The sequence below is a fragment of the Macaca thibetana genome, chromosome 14 (assembly GCF_024542745.1).
Source record: "Macaca thibetana thibetana isolate TM-01 chromosome 14, ASM2454274v1, whole genome shotgun sequence".
NCBI lineage: Eukaryota > Metazoa > Chordata > Mammalia > Primates > Cercopithecidae > Macaca > Macaca thibetana.
Window position 1 is genome coordinate 109,807,175 of NC_065591.1, and position 13,531 is coordinate 109,820,705.

At 50.4% G+C, this 13,531-nt stretch overlaps 3 protein-coding genes across 6 annotated transcripts in view; 1 reads left to right on the forward strand and 2 right to left on the reverse strand.

Annotated features, from left to right (window-relative positions):
* The window catches only part of FXYD6 (FXYD domain containing ion transport regulator 6), a 286,618-nt gene that overhangs the window by 225,830 nt on the left and 47,257 nt on the right, over window positions 1-13,531 (reverse strand). Inside the window, exon 1 of one of the 4 annotated variants that reach the window (XM_050758477.1) lies at window positions 2,760-2,763. The exons of the other annotated variants lie outside the window; for them this stretch is intronic. The gene's annotated coding sequence lies outside the window, so the exon portion shown is untranslated. Of the gene's footprint in view, window positions 1-2,759; window positions 2,764-13,531 lie in introns of those variants that run through there. 4 annotated transcript variants of the gene reach the window in all.
* SMIM35 (small integral membrane protein 35) overlaps window positions 1-13,531 on the reverse strand; it is a 72,299-nt gene that overhangs the window by 50,567 nt on the left and 8,201 nt on the right. The gene's annotated exons all lie outside the window — the stretch shown is intronic.
* TMPRSS4 (transmembrane serine protease 4) overlaps window positions 11,238-13,531 on the forward strand; it is a 42,901-nt gene continuing 40,607 nt past the window's right edge. Inside the window, exon 1 of the mRNA XM_050758480.1 lies at window positions 11,238-11,532. Within this exon, the coding sequence (XP_050614437.1) occupies window positions 11,530-11,532 (3 nt within the window). The 5' untranslated portion in view covers window positions 11,238-11,529. The remainder of the gene's footprint in view (window positions 11,533-13,531) is intronic.

Sequence of the window (13,531 nt, forward strand, 5' to 3'; positions counted from 1 at the left end):
TAACCAACGGGAAACCTCTAGAGGGTATTTAAGCCCCAGCAACTTCTGTAACCAGTCCCTTGAGTCGCTTGTTCGGCCCACTCCCACCCTGTGGAGTGTGCTTTCGTTTTCATTAAATCTCTGCTTTTGTCGCTTCATTATTTTCTTGCTTTGTTTGTGCATTTTGTCCAATTCTTTGTTCAAAGCGCCAAGAACCTAGACACCCTCACTGATAACAATCAGGGTCTGATACCTGGGATGCAGCACCCAGTGACCAGGCTAGAATCAGGAGGTCTGGACAGAGGACACCATTCCTGCCTGATTTACTCATCATGACCATGACCCAGCCCGCTTCCTCACCCGGACCCTGCTGGGGAAGAGGTGGCTGCAGCCCCAAACCAGCCACAGGACCCCAGGAAGTATGACCTCCACCCAGGGCTCTCCCTGGCACCTCTGACTCAAGCTTTCAGTCCCAGACTCTTCATCTTTCTCCCCAAACCCACCTCTGCCACCTTGGTAAGTGGTACCATTATTTGCCTAATCACCCAGACACCTGGAAGTACCCCGGGATTGGATCTCTTTGCCCTTATTTTCCAAATCTAGTCAGTCACCAAGTCCAACATGCATGTGAAATTGCTCTGCCCTCCTGGCTGCCCTACCATGGGTTTGGGATCTCATCTCTCACCTGGACCTCTGCATGAGTTCCCTACTATTCTCTCTACCCCAGGCTCTCCATCCACACAGCTACCAGAGTGATCTTTCAAAATAAAACAAAAACAATTCCTCTTCCTGCTTAAACAACTCCTGCTGGCTCCTTATTGCCTAGAGCTGTGGTCTCCAAAGTTCTTTGATTTCTGTCAATAACAAAAGAATTTTAGCACACATCTCTAATATATGTCTGTTTATTTATGTATAAATTATATTTATGTACATTAACATCACTAGCCAATATCTGAAGGCATAATACACCCTGAGAGACAGAGTAGTACTAACATCAGGAGACTTGAGACTATATTTCAAATTATCTTAGCCAGGCATGGTGGCATGCCTGAGTCCCAGCTACTCAGGAGGCAAAAGGATCACTTGAACCCAGGAGATCAAGACTGCAGTGAGCCGTGATCCTGCCACTGCACTCCAGCCTGGGTGACAGAGTGAGACCTTGACTTAAAAAAAAAAAAAATCAAAACATTATCTTGATAATTCTGGATTTTTTTTTTTTTTTTTGGCCAGCTTCTATCAAGCAAAATGAGATTGTTACAATTTTATACTCAAGACAGAAAGATAATGAGAGCCCATTCTGAGTAGGGGAGCAAGAGCCTGGCCATTTGCTGTGCCTACCTGCATTACTGGCCTTCTCTTAATCCCTGATATCTTTTCAGGAAATTTGCTAAATACCTTGTCCATTGTATGAGGATTAATTTAGTTAAAACCAGATGAGATCACTGATAAATCCACCTCACAGACCACGTGTAAACATGTCACAATATGCTAACCTCCTCAGACCCTCACAGATGCGCACATGTGGGCCACTGAACAGGGACCAAGTGCAGACATGAGGCCAACCTGTATATTAAATATTAGAAATGCACCAGGTGCGGTGGCACGTGCCTGTAGTCACAGCTACTCGGGAGGCTGAGGCAGGAGGATCGCTTGAGTCCTCACTTGAGTTCCGGGCCTCGGTTTGCTATGCTCATCAGGTGTCCACACTAAGTTCGGCATCCATATGATGACCTCCCAGGGGCAGGGGGCCGCCTGGTTGCCTATGGAAGGGTGAACTCGCCCAGGTGGGAAATGGAGCAGCTCAAAACTCCCGTGCTGATCAGTAGTAGGATCGTGCCTGTGAATAGCCACTGCACTCCAGCCTGGGCAGCATAGCGAGACCCTGTCTCTTTAAAAAAATTGGCTGGGTGCAGTAGCTCACGCCTGTAATCCCAGCACTTTGGGAGGCCAAGGCAGACCAATCACCTGAGGTCAGGAGTTCAAGACCAGCCTGGCCAAGATGGTGAAACCCCGTCTCTACTAAAAATACAAAAAATTAGCTAGGCGTGGTGGCGCACCTATAGTTCAACTTCTCAGGAGGCTGAGGTGGGAGAATCGCTTGAACCCGGGAGATGGATGTTGCAGTGAGCCGAGATCATGCCATTGCACTGCAGCTTGGGCAACAAGAGTGAAACTCCATCTCAAAAAAATATATATATATATATTTAGTATCACAGACTTCCAGTACATAAGGTCTGTGTCCAAATTCCTTACTTGTGTACAGATCCTTCAAAAGAAAATATCTATTGCAAGAGTTTCTCATAATTGGCGCCATGTATGATTCATCTTCCCGGCCCCAGCGCCAAGCTGCCACAGAAAGGATGTTCAGTATCTGTGGGTCAGTCACCATTTCCCCAGCACACACAGCCTCCTCTCTGGACCGGATGCTCTTCCTCCCATTGCACCCCCGGTTTTCCACCTGACAAAGTCCTGCTCCTCCCCTAAGTACAATCCAAATGCTCTCTCCTTGGGGAAGGAGCCCTCCGACTCTGTGTGCTCTTTCCTCTTAGAGTTGGCCAGCAGGATGACAGCACGATCTCTGTGTTGAGTCTCCCTCCCGGCCTGTGAAAGAGCTCCGGACAGCGCCTTATTCATCTTTGTGTCCTCAGTGTCCAGCACACTAGAGGTGCTCGTAAACGTTGGATGAATGAGAGGCTTTTACAGAGACGGGGGTGAGGCCAAGGGACAGTCTGGGCCCAAGGATTTCAGTTTCAAGTACTTTCATTCTCAGCCCGAACCCACCCCTCTGCAGGCAGCCTGGGAAATGAGCTGGGGCGAGGATGAAGGAGCGAGGCCAGGGAGGGTGAGCCAGGATGGTACCTGCACGTGGAACCTCACAGCGCTGTTCCCTGCTGGCCTTTCAGGCTGCAGATGGTCTATTGGGAAAAGGGAGAAACCCGGGGTAGCAGAGTGACCTTCCACCACCTGGTGGCGCTGTGTCTGCATTCTCGGCCACCCCACAGAGGCCCCGCGGCATCCAGGAGCCATGGTCTCTCCCCACACATCACTCCATGGCCAAAAGCACTCAGTGGAGCCAGAGGTACCAGCATTATCAATACATTATCATCCGTGGGATTTGGCAAGGTCCAACCACGACGATCTAAAAGCATTCTCTCTTCCAACAGGGTCAACCCAAAGAACTCATTTGTTAATGGACCACCACCGACTCATCACCCTCATGGAAAACTAAATCATCCCCAGGTCCTCCCCCCGCCAGTCCTCTCTATTCTGCATCAGCAGCATCTGTGAATGCCAGCACCCCAGCATCCCACACTGCACCACCTGTGCTCTGGGTCTGCCTGCCAAGTACAGGCTGTGAGGTATCGGGCCACCCCCTCAGTTCCCTCATCTGTAAGATGGGAACATTAAGACTTCGTTTGCAAGGTTATTAGATATCTTATATGTGCACAACACAGAGTAGAATGTCAGTAAATAATATTCATCTTCCTTTTCTTCGTCTTTATGCCGTTGGATCAGGCCTTAATTAAGATCTTCTCCATCTCTCGCCTGAACTATTGGCACTGTCTCTAATCCCCTCTCCCTGCCTCGCCCCCACACCACTGCCGGAATTATCTTCCTCTGTGGCAGGAGTTATGTTTTAAACCAAATTCAGTCTACCAGCATTTATGCACCTTTTGTTTGCCAGGCACTGTGCTGGTGCCACAGATATAAAGGGGAGATCTCCCAAGGAGCTCAGCACAGGGGCTCCAGATACGCTTTGGAGATGGTTTTAGCTAGAATATTGCTGTGGTTTCAGTGTGTCTCCCCAAAAGCATGTGTTGGAAACTTAATTCCCAATGCCACAGTGTTGGGAGGTAGGGCCTAAGGAGAGGGTATTAGGCCATGAGGGCACAGTGAATGGATTCATGCTGTTATCTTGGGAACTGGTTCCTTATAAAAGGATAGAAAGAAGTTCATATGAGACCAGGCATGGTGGCTCATGCCTATAATCCCAACACTTTGGGAGGCCGAGGCAGGTGGATCACCTGAGGTCAGGAGTTTGAGACCAGCCTGGCCAACATGGCAAAACCCTGTCTCTACTAAAAATACAAAATTAGCTGGGCATGGTGGCAGGCGCCTGTAATCCCAGCTACTCGGGAGGCTGAGGCAGGAGAATCGCACAAAACCGGGAGGCGGAGGTTGCAATGAGTCGAGATCATGCCACTCACCAAGGCAATACAGCTGGGAGGCAACAGAGCTAAGATTTAAAGCTATGCACGGAGGTAATTCCATGTACATGTTGTTCATTATCCAGATCCTGAGAAAAATAAATGGGATAAAGCAAATCTATGCTGTTTACTCTCTAGCTAGATTCTTTTCTTTTCTTTTTTTTTTTTTATTTTTTTTTTAGACAGAGGTCACCCAGGCTGGAGTCCAGTGGCACGATCTTGGCTCACTGTAGCCTTTGCCTCCCAGGTTCAAGCGATTCTCCTACCTCAGGCTCCCCAGTAGCTGGGATTACAGGTACCCGCCACCGCGCCCAGCTAATTTTTGTATTTTTAGTAGAGACGGAGTTTCACCATGTTGGCCAGGCTGGTCTCAAACTCCTGACCTCAGGTGATCCATCTGTCTCGGCCTCCCAAAGTGCCGAGATTACAGCCATGAGCCACCACACCCAGCCTCTAGCCAGATTCTTATTTAAAAACACTGTCAAAGCACTGTATGTTCATGGTCTGGAGTTTACAGCGCATGTAGGATGGAAAGCAATATGTCCCAGCTCCACTGTTCCTCTTGTGTCTTCTAACCCTTGGGCTGCCCCAGGGTGAAATTAAGACTATCCTGGAGAGACAGATGAAAAGAAACGCTATGGACTCACAAATAATCTGAAATTCGTTCCTTGTCTAATTAAAGGGGAGAGGACTGAGTGAACAAGATGTTCACTGAGACTGCTAGCAAATTAATGGACAATATGGAAACTGTCCCCTGGAACAGACGCAAACTCAGACAGGACTCTGGTGCTACAGAAACCTGAGTGCTTTCCAGAGGTCCCTGGCGGGCTGCAGAAGCCAGTGTAGGACCCCTCCAGGATCTGCGCAGGGCCCACAGTGCAAGGTCTAGGGCAAAGGACCTAGGCATCCTGGGTTACAGCGACCTGGATCTCAACCCTGCCTGAGCCTCAGTTTACTCTCTTGTGAAACGGAGGTAACAGCAGCACCCACATTATAGGGTGGCTGCAAAGACAAAATGAGACAATGAGACTTCACACAGGCATAAGAGCCTGGCACATGAGAGCGCACATTATGTGGTAGCTGTTTCCTTACCGTGTGTGGCTTATTTGAAGCAAACGTGTCCTGCCATTCTGTCAGGCTCATGCCTGTCTTCCCCTCACCCCCACCCTCAGCCTTAAGTCAGGCATGTGGAAGGGAACACCTGCTCATCCTGGCAGGGACCAGAGGAAGGTCGGCTCCCACCAAACAGAGGTGACTAGGGCTCAGAGTTGGGATCCAGGTTTGGGATTCTCCATTGCCTCGGTTCTTTGGTACAGATAATTGAGGCTCAATTCAACCACCTCTGAGCCTAAACAATGTCTTAGGAGAAGGATTGCTAAGCAGTAAAAATCCTTTCTAGAAAGCTAGTGAATCAACAGGGAGCCTGCTTGCACAGTGAGCCAAGGTGCCCCCATTGGCCTCTGTGAAAGAGACACTGGGTTCCCTCCACGCCGCATTCCAGAGCTGCTTGGTATGAGTGAGCCTGGGCTGTTGCCAGCTCATGCCCACCCACTGCACCCTTTTCTACCTACTTTCTTGGAAGAGATGTGAACAAACGAGCCAGTCACTGAAACTGATCTCAATTTACTTGGGTTCAAAGGGAAGAACCATAGGCTCTGCTGGCTGGAAGGAACCTCAGGGGTTCTTCTATGTCAAGCTCCAGTCTCTGAATTCAGCTCACTTCAGAAATAACAGCCTCTACCCACTCCTGAGCGTGGGAAGAGACCTAGAACAGCATTGCTCAAACTTTCAGGTAAATTCAAATCACCCGGGGATCTTGGTTCTGATTGAATAAGACTCTGATTGAGTAAGAGCGGGGCGTGCTGAGAGTCTGCGCTTCCAACCAGCTTCCAGCACTGGTGGCGTTGCTGGGTCCATGGGCACTCGTACCTTGAGCAGGAAGGATCTGCAGGGCTTGCTGCTCTCAGAAGCTCCTAGAAGGGAGGTGCAGTATATGGGCAGACTGAGCTCTTCAAGGCAGAAGATACTTTGCTTTCCCCAACCACAGTGTCTAACCACATTGTCTGGTATCATCAGAGAAAATACTTGCTGGCTGGCTGGATGGATGGGTGGATGGATGGCCAGGCACATATAGATGGATGAGTGGGTGACTGCTGATACTGAGATCAAATGTACAATCAGAAAAAACTGGCAGCCAGGCACCGTGGCTCACACCTGTAATCCCAGCACTTTGGGAGGCCAAGGTGGGTGGATCACCTGAGGTCAGCAGTTCAAGACCAGCCTGGCCAATGTGGCAAAACCCCGTTTCTACTAAAATACAAAAATTAGCCAGGTGTGGTGGCAGGGACTTGTAATCCCAGCTACTCGGGAGGCTGAGGCAGGAGAATTGCTTGAGCCTGGGAGGCAGAGGTTGCAGTGAGCCGAGATCATGCCATTGCACTCCAGCCTGGGTGACAGAGCTAGACTCCGTCTTCAAAAAGAAACAACTGGCAATTGATATACCATCCTACAAATTACTGTAGCTAAGTAAAAATATCTAGGGGAAAAATGAAGGCAGGAAGAAAGAAGGAAATCGGGCAGAGAGGAAAGGAAGGAGGAAGGGAGCAGAGAGAACTGTAAAAATGAAAAAAGGTTTCCAAACCCCCAAATGTTCTCTTTTTATCTCTACTAGAACATCTTTTTAAGCTTACTATGATGTATGGATGTCTCCTGTCTCCTTCAGTAGACTGTGGGGTGTGTGTATTCAGAGCCTGTGTTTTACCTCTTAATCCACAGATCCTAACACAAGAGGTAGGCCTAGCATGAGCTACATAAACACGTTTTGTGAAGTGAATGGGGATAAGAGTGCCATTTACAACTTCTCTCTTAGGCACCAAACATTTCACATGGAAGTGAAGGTTTTGTTTTGGTTTTTGTTTTTTGTTTTTTGGGTTTTTTTTGTGAGACAGAGTCTTGCTCTGTCACCCAGGCTGGAGTGCAGTGGCACAATCTTGGGTCACTGCAACCTCCACCTCCTGGGTTCAAGCGATTCTCCTGCCTCAACCTCCTGAGTAGCTAGGATTACAGGCGCCCGCCATTACGCCCACCTAATTTTTTTGGTATTTTTAGTAGAGTAGTTTGGTATTTTTAATAGGGGTTTCGCCATGTTGGCCAGGCTGGTCTCAAACTCCTGACCTCATGTTATCTGCCTGCCTTGACCTCCCAAAGTGCTGGGAATACAGGCATGAGCCACTGCGCCCAGCCAGGATTATCTCTTAATCTTCATAACAACCCTATGAAGTCAGTACTATTATTATCCCCACTTTACAGATGAAGAAGGTGGCGTGCAAGAGGTTTAAATAAAATGCCCATGGTTGCACAAATCATTCGTGGCTGAGATTAGGAGGCAGGACCCCAGGCCACTAGAGCTCATGCTCTTGACCAAGGAGGATCCAGGTTTTAAGAGGCCTGAAGCTTACCCATTTTGAGGGGCTTGGGTTTTTTTCAAAAAGCAACAGACTCTTTACTTAATGTGATTTAAAATACATTCAGATCAAGTCCCTGGCTGTTGTGAATGCTGAAAAGAGACAAAAAAGCTACCGGTGCAGCTTCAAACAAGTCTGAGTGTCAGGCTGGCCCATAAGGAAGGCAGTTGCAGGGACAGAAGGCAGCGCCTCCTCCAGGAAGGGCGAGAGGAGCAGCCGGGTGCCTGCCTGTCCCTGGGGTGACCGCCTCTGTGCTGTGCAAGGCGGGAGGGCTGTGGCAATAGGCCTCGGACCTCCTCCATGGTCACCAGCGAGTTGCCCTGGCCTCTGGGTCAGCCCTCAGCAGCACCGCCATGATGGGGTGGAGGAGGGTTAAATAACCATCTTTACAGAAATAATATTCTCCCACAGGATGTGTCTGAGCTCAGTCCATGGTCCAGAAACCTCACAGAAAACAAACAACAAAGTTTTTTGAAGCGCTGCTGACACCTCTCAGAATCTGGTGTGCATGGAGCTCTCAGCTGGACAAGACCTCTTGGTCCTAAAACTGAGGTCACCTGTATGGGACCAGCCTGGGTGAGGAAGGCTCTGGCCTTCACTCACAGGGATAGGCCACTTCTTGAGGGGCTTTCTTGAAAAAAAAGCATATCAAAGAAATATTCAGCAAAATTTGCAAAAACCTATGATAGTGTGAACATATTGCTGGTCCCTTTCCCAGGGCCCTGGAAGGAGCCGTGCATTTGACGGGCTCTGAAGCTTCAGATTCAGGAGTTTCATGATAACTCTGCCTCTGATCTTGACACACACACTGGAAACAGATAAGGAAAGAGAAGAAGGAAGAGAAAAAATGTCAAAAAGAAAGAAGAAGAGATAAAAGGGTAGTAATGGGAGGGAAAGAAGGGAGGAAAAATGGGAGGAGAATCTAAAGAGATGGGTGGGCAAGAGAAAGAGGCAGGCAAGACGGAGCTGACAGGGAGCTGAGGCTTCCTCTGGGAGAATGGGGGTTCTGGGCCGGGTGTGGTGGCTCACACCTGTAATCCCAGCACTTTGGGAAACCAAAGCGAGTGGATTGCTTGAGCTCCGGGGTTCGAGACCAGCCTGGCCAACATGGTGAAACCCTGTCTCTTCAAAAAACTACAAAAATTAGCCAGGCATGGTGGCTTGAGCAAAAATTAGCCGGGCATAGTGGCTCAAGTCTGTAATCCCAGCTACTTGGGGGACTGAGGCAGGGGAATCCCTTGAGCTCAGGAGGTGGAGGTTGCAGTGAGCTGAGATTGCACCACTGCACTCCAGCCTGGGCAACAGAGTAGGACCCTGTCTCAGAAAAAAAAAAAAAAAAAAGTGGGCTCTGGTCCAGCTGGTTTTCCCCGGCACCTGGGAGAGGGGGGCCTCTGCTCTCTCCAGGCCCCTGTGCCTCCCTCTGTAAACCTTCACCCCCACCTGCAGGCATCACAACCACCCTGCCCAGTCTTGCTCATGCGCCTTCTTCCCAGACCGCTCCACAAATTCCCAGACCAAATGGGGAGCAGAAGCCAGGAAGGCTGAGTCATCATCCCTCCAACCAGCCATGCCCAGCAGCCTTCATGCCCAGACAGCTGCCTCTTTCCTGGTTCATCACCTGAGCACCAGGTGAAGCAATGCAAACCTGTGGACCAGATGTTTAGCCTGGCACATAGAGGAACCAAGACAACTGAAAACGTGGCTCCCAGTGGCCCACTGGCTTCTCACTGCCCTGCTGCTGGGGAGGTGCCTGCCTGGATCATCACATCCCCGACCCTGAGGTCACCTGAGATCACAGGCTCTTGTCTCTGCCCAAGACTTCCAACTCTAAAGGCCACCAGCCTTGAGTAAGGAAGGGCTGGGACTGCGCTGGCTCCAGAGCCCTTCAGGCCAGTTTCAGATTTCTGCTGCTCAGAGACAAGTACAAGGCCACACTGCATTCATCAGCCAAGATTTGGCCAACAATCCGTTACACTGACCCGGTATTCCTCCTGCTCAGACATCACTGGGGTCCTTCATGGGCCATGTTATCCCAAACCACAAACCCGGAGCTTTCAGACACTTGTGTTCCATTTAGCATGTTCACAAGGCTGGCAATGTGAACCAGTAAGAGAACCAGGTTCCAGCCCCAACTCTGCCCCGAACTACTTCATGTCCATGAGCTATAGTTTCCTCAGCTGACAAATGGAAACAAAATATTGGGGTTGTTGTTTTTGGAGAATTAAAGGGCTGATACATAGAAGCACGTTATCAACAGAAGGACTAATACACACATCTAACCCAGGCTGGTCTCCTGGGAGGGTCAGGTCTGAGAAATGGAAGGAGATCTAGATTCATATGGAACCAGACACTAATTCATTACATGACTTTGGGTCATTGACTTTGCCTCTCTGGAATTTAGTTTTGTCACCCACAGAATGGAGGAACAATATGGACAATTATCCAAGTCCCTCCCAGAAAAATGTCTGTGGCTATAAGGTTTCACCTTGCGCATCCCCTGGCCAGGGGGGCAGCTCCAGCTATCAGGATGTGGCAGAGCATGAATCGGAAATGATCCTGTGGGCCCAGGTGTGGTGTCTCACGCCATAATCCCAGCACTTTGGGAGGCTGAGGCAGGTGGATCAGTTGAAGCCAGGTGTTTGAGACCAGCCGGGCCAACATGGCAAAACCCCAACTCTACTAAAAATACAAATTAGCCGGGCATGGTGGTGCACAACACCTGTAATTCCAACAGCTACTCAGGAAGCTGAGGCAGGAGAATCACTTGAACCTGGGAGGTGGAGGTTGCAGTGAGCCAAGATCGTGCCACTGCACTCCAGCCTGGGCAACAGAGTGAGACTCTGTCTCAAAAGAAAAGAAAATACAAAAACACAAAACTTAGCTGGGCATGGTAGCAGACGCCTGTAGTCCCAGCTACTCGGGAAGCTGGAGCATGAGAATTACTTGAACCTGGGAGGCAGAGGTTGCAGTGAGCTGAGATTGCGCCCCTGCCCTCCGGCCTGGGGGACAGAGAGAGACCCTGTCTCTAAAAAGAAAAAAAAGAAGAAAGAAAGAAAGAAATGACCCTGTGGACAAGGAGACATGGGCTCTAGCCAGGGCACCAATAGTGATTTTCAGAATTTTGAATGGCCGCTGAGGCAGGGGCAGGAAGCACTAGCACATTGGCAAATCATTGGCTCTGTGGATTCGCTTCTGGGATCCAGGGAAAGGGGGCACATCTTATCTCCCTAAGAGAAGAAACTCCCTTCTTCTCTGTGAACTTTCCAATCCTGTTGCCCCACACCTGTCAATGATCCCTTTGCACTGAGCTGCAAACTCTGTCGCCCAACTCCCAGACCACTCCAACTTCCCCCAACCCCAAACCAAAGCACTCACACAGTGAGAAGTCATGCACCTACAAGGTAGGGGGAGTAAGGGCGGAAACTCCTGGCATCACCTTCAGCCAACACACGGTTGGGTGGAAATCATTCAGGCAGGAAGGCTTTTGTGACATAGGTGTGTCACCTGTTCTGAGGCCGAAGGGCCCATGAATGACTTCAGGTGTTGTTCCAGCCCCTAAGACAGGTGTCAGGTTACAAGACACATAATCATTCCAGTTTGGCAACTTCACCTGTAGTGCTGTTTTAATCAAGCTGCCCACAGTCCCCCAATCACTCCTGGAATACAGCGGTGAGAGGCAGCAGCTTGCTAAGTGGACAAGGATGCTGGGCGTGAGGGACCAAGGCCCGCCCTGCACTCGGGCCTCCTCCAGCCAGTGCTGACCAGGGACTTCTGACCCGCTGGCCACCCAGGACCTGTGTGGGGAGGCCCTCCTGCTGCCTTGGGGTGACAATCTCAGCTCCAGGCTACAGGGAGACTGGGAGGATCACAGAGCCAGCATGGTGAGTGTGGGGGCCCTCTGTTCCCAAGACACGGGGAGGGTGGGGCTCCCCAAAAAAGGCCCTTCAACGAGCCTAAGCGCTCATCAGCTGAGAATTCTGTGACACCTTCTAGGTTAAGAAAAGAGGCCACACCCAAATCCCCCCACACCCCAGTCCCATACACATCTCATACACACCCGCCTTCCTCTCTCCCACCATTGCCATGGTCCTCAGGCACAGAGCCAGGGCTGTCCTTCCTGACTGTTCTTTCCTGAATCCTGAATGTTCTTTTGCCCAGTGTCTCCAGGTCTGTTGGTTAGAGGTTGGCGCTATTTTTCCAAGGCAGGGGGCTGTTTTGATGCCACAGTGGCCCTCTGCCACTCCCTGGGGAAACTGATTCCTTTTCTTTTTAAAGAAAAGTGCAGACCAGGCATGGTGGCTCACACCTGTAATCCCAGCACTTTGGGAGGCTGAGGTGGGTGGATCACCTGAGGTCAGGAGTTCGAGACCAGTCTGGCCAACATGGTGAAACCCCGTCTCTAGTAAAAATATAAAAAATTAGCCCGGCGTGGTGGCAGGTGCCTGTAATCCCAGCTACTTGGGAGGCTGAGGCAGGAGAATTGCTTGAACTTGGGAGGAGGAGGTTGCAGTGAGCCAAGATCACGCATTGCACTCCAACCTGGGAAACAAGAGTGAAACTCTGTCTCAAAAAAAAAAAAAAAAAAACAAAGAAAAAGAAAAGAAAAGAAAACAGTGCAGAAATGCCTTCAAACAATCTAGGGTGTTTGTGGAGATCTTTTACTTGGTCTCTTTTCATGCCCTCACCCTCTCTCCTCCTTCTCCTCTTAATACCTGGAGCATCGGCCGGGTGCGGTGGCTCAAGCCTGTAATCCCAGCACTTTGGGAGGCCGAGACGGGTGGATCACGAGGTCAGGAGATCGAGACCATCCTGGCTAACATGGTGAAACCCCGTCTCTACTAAAAAAATACAAAAAACTAGCCGGGCAAGGTGGCGGGCACCTGTAGTCCCAGCTACTCGGGAGGCTGAGGCAGGAGAATGGCGTGAACCCGGGAGGCGGAGCTTGCAGGCACTCCAGCCTGGGCGACAGAGCGAGACTCCGTCTCAAAAAAAAAAAAAAAAAAAAAAAACAACCTGGAGCGTCTTCACTGTCTTGGGGCAAAGAGAATCAACCCCACCTTTCAAGGAGGACAGCTGAGGGCCAGGGAGGGGAAGAGATAATCGCTGGGTCCAGGGGTCTTCCTTCTCCAATCCTTGGCCAAGAGGCAGCAATTGCCCGGACACCAACGTGAAAGGGAAGGGAAGAGAGGAAAGGAGAAGCCACTGTCCAAGGGAGAAGGATGTGACCTGCAGGGGCCCCTCGAGTGATTGTCTCCTATTCCCAACCTGAGCACTTCCCACGACACTCTTCTGAAAATTCTGGCAAGAACAATTCCTAGTGCGGTTGTGGCTGCTGATCAGAAAGGGGAAGGGGCTTCCCTCTGAGCCAGGATCAAAGCACAAGCTTCCTGCTTTCCCATCCAAGGAGGTGCCCCAAAGTTTGGCCTGTGTGCAGAGACGCTGCATCCCCTGGGGCTCCCAGGAGAGGACAGCAGCTGTGGAGCCTACCTAGCTGTGAGCTGCTTCTGGGTGGCAGGCACCGAGGAGACCCGGGGTGTCTCTTGGGGGCGCAACAGAGAAGGGAATCATTTCTAGGGCAGGTCACGAACTACAGAATCAGAAGGCTGAGGCCAGCTCCCTGATTAGCTGTGCTGTCTTGAGGCATTCATCTTCTTGAGACTCACCTTCTCCCCTGTCCATGGAAATGATATCACCCACAACACCTCCACGCACACGCACAGGACTCGCAGAGATTACATGGCTAATACATGTGAGCGGGTTCTGGAAACCATGAAGCCCCGCACAAATGTAAGGACTTAGGACTAAAGAGGAGTCTGCGCTAGGAAATGATAGCTGGGTAGCACACCCAACACAGACCCTTTGCCACCAGGGAAGGAGCTG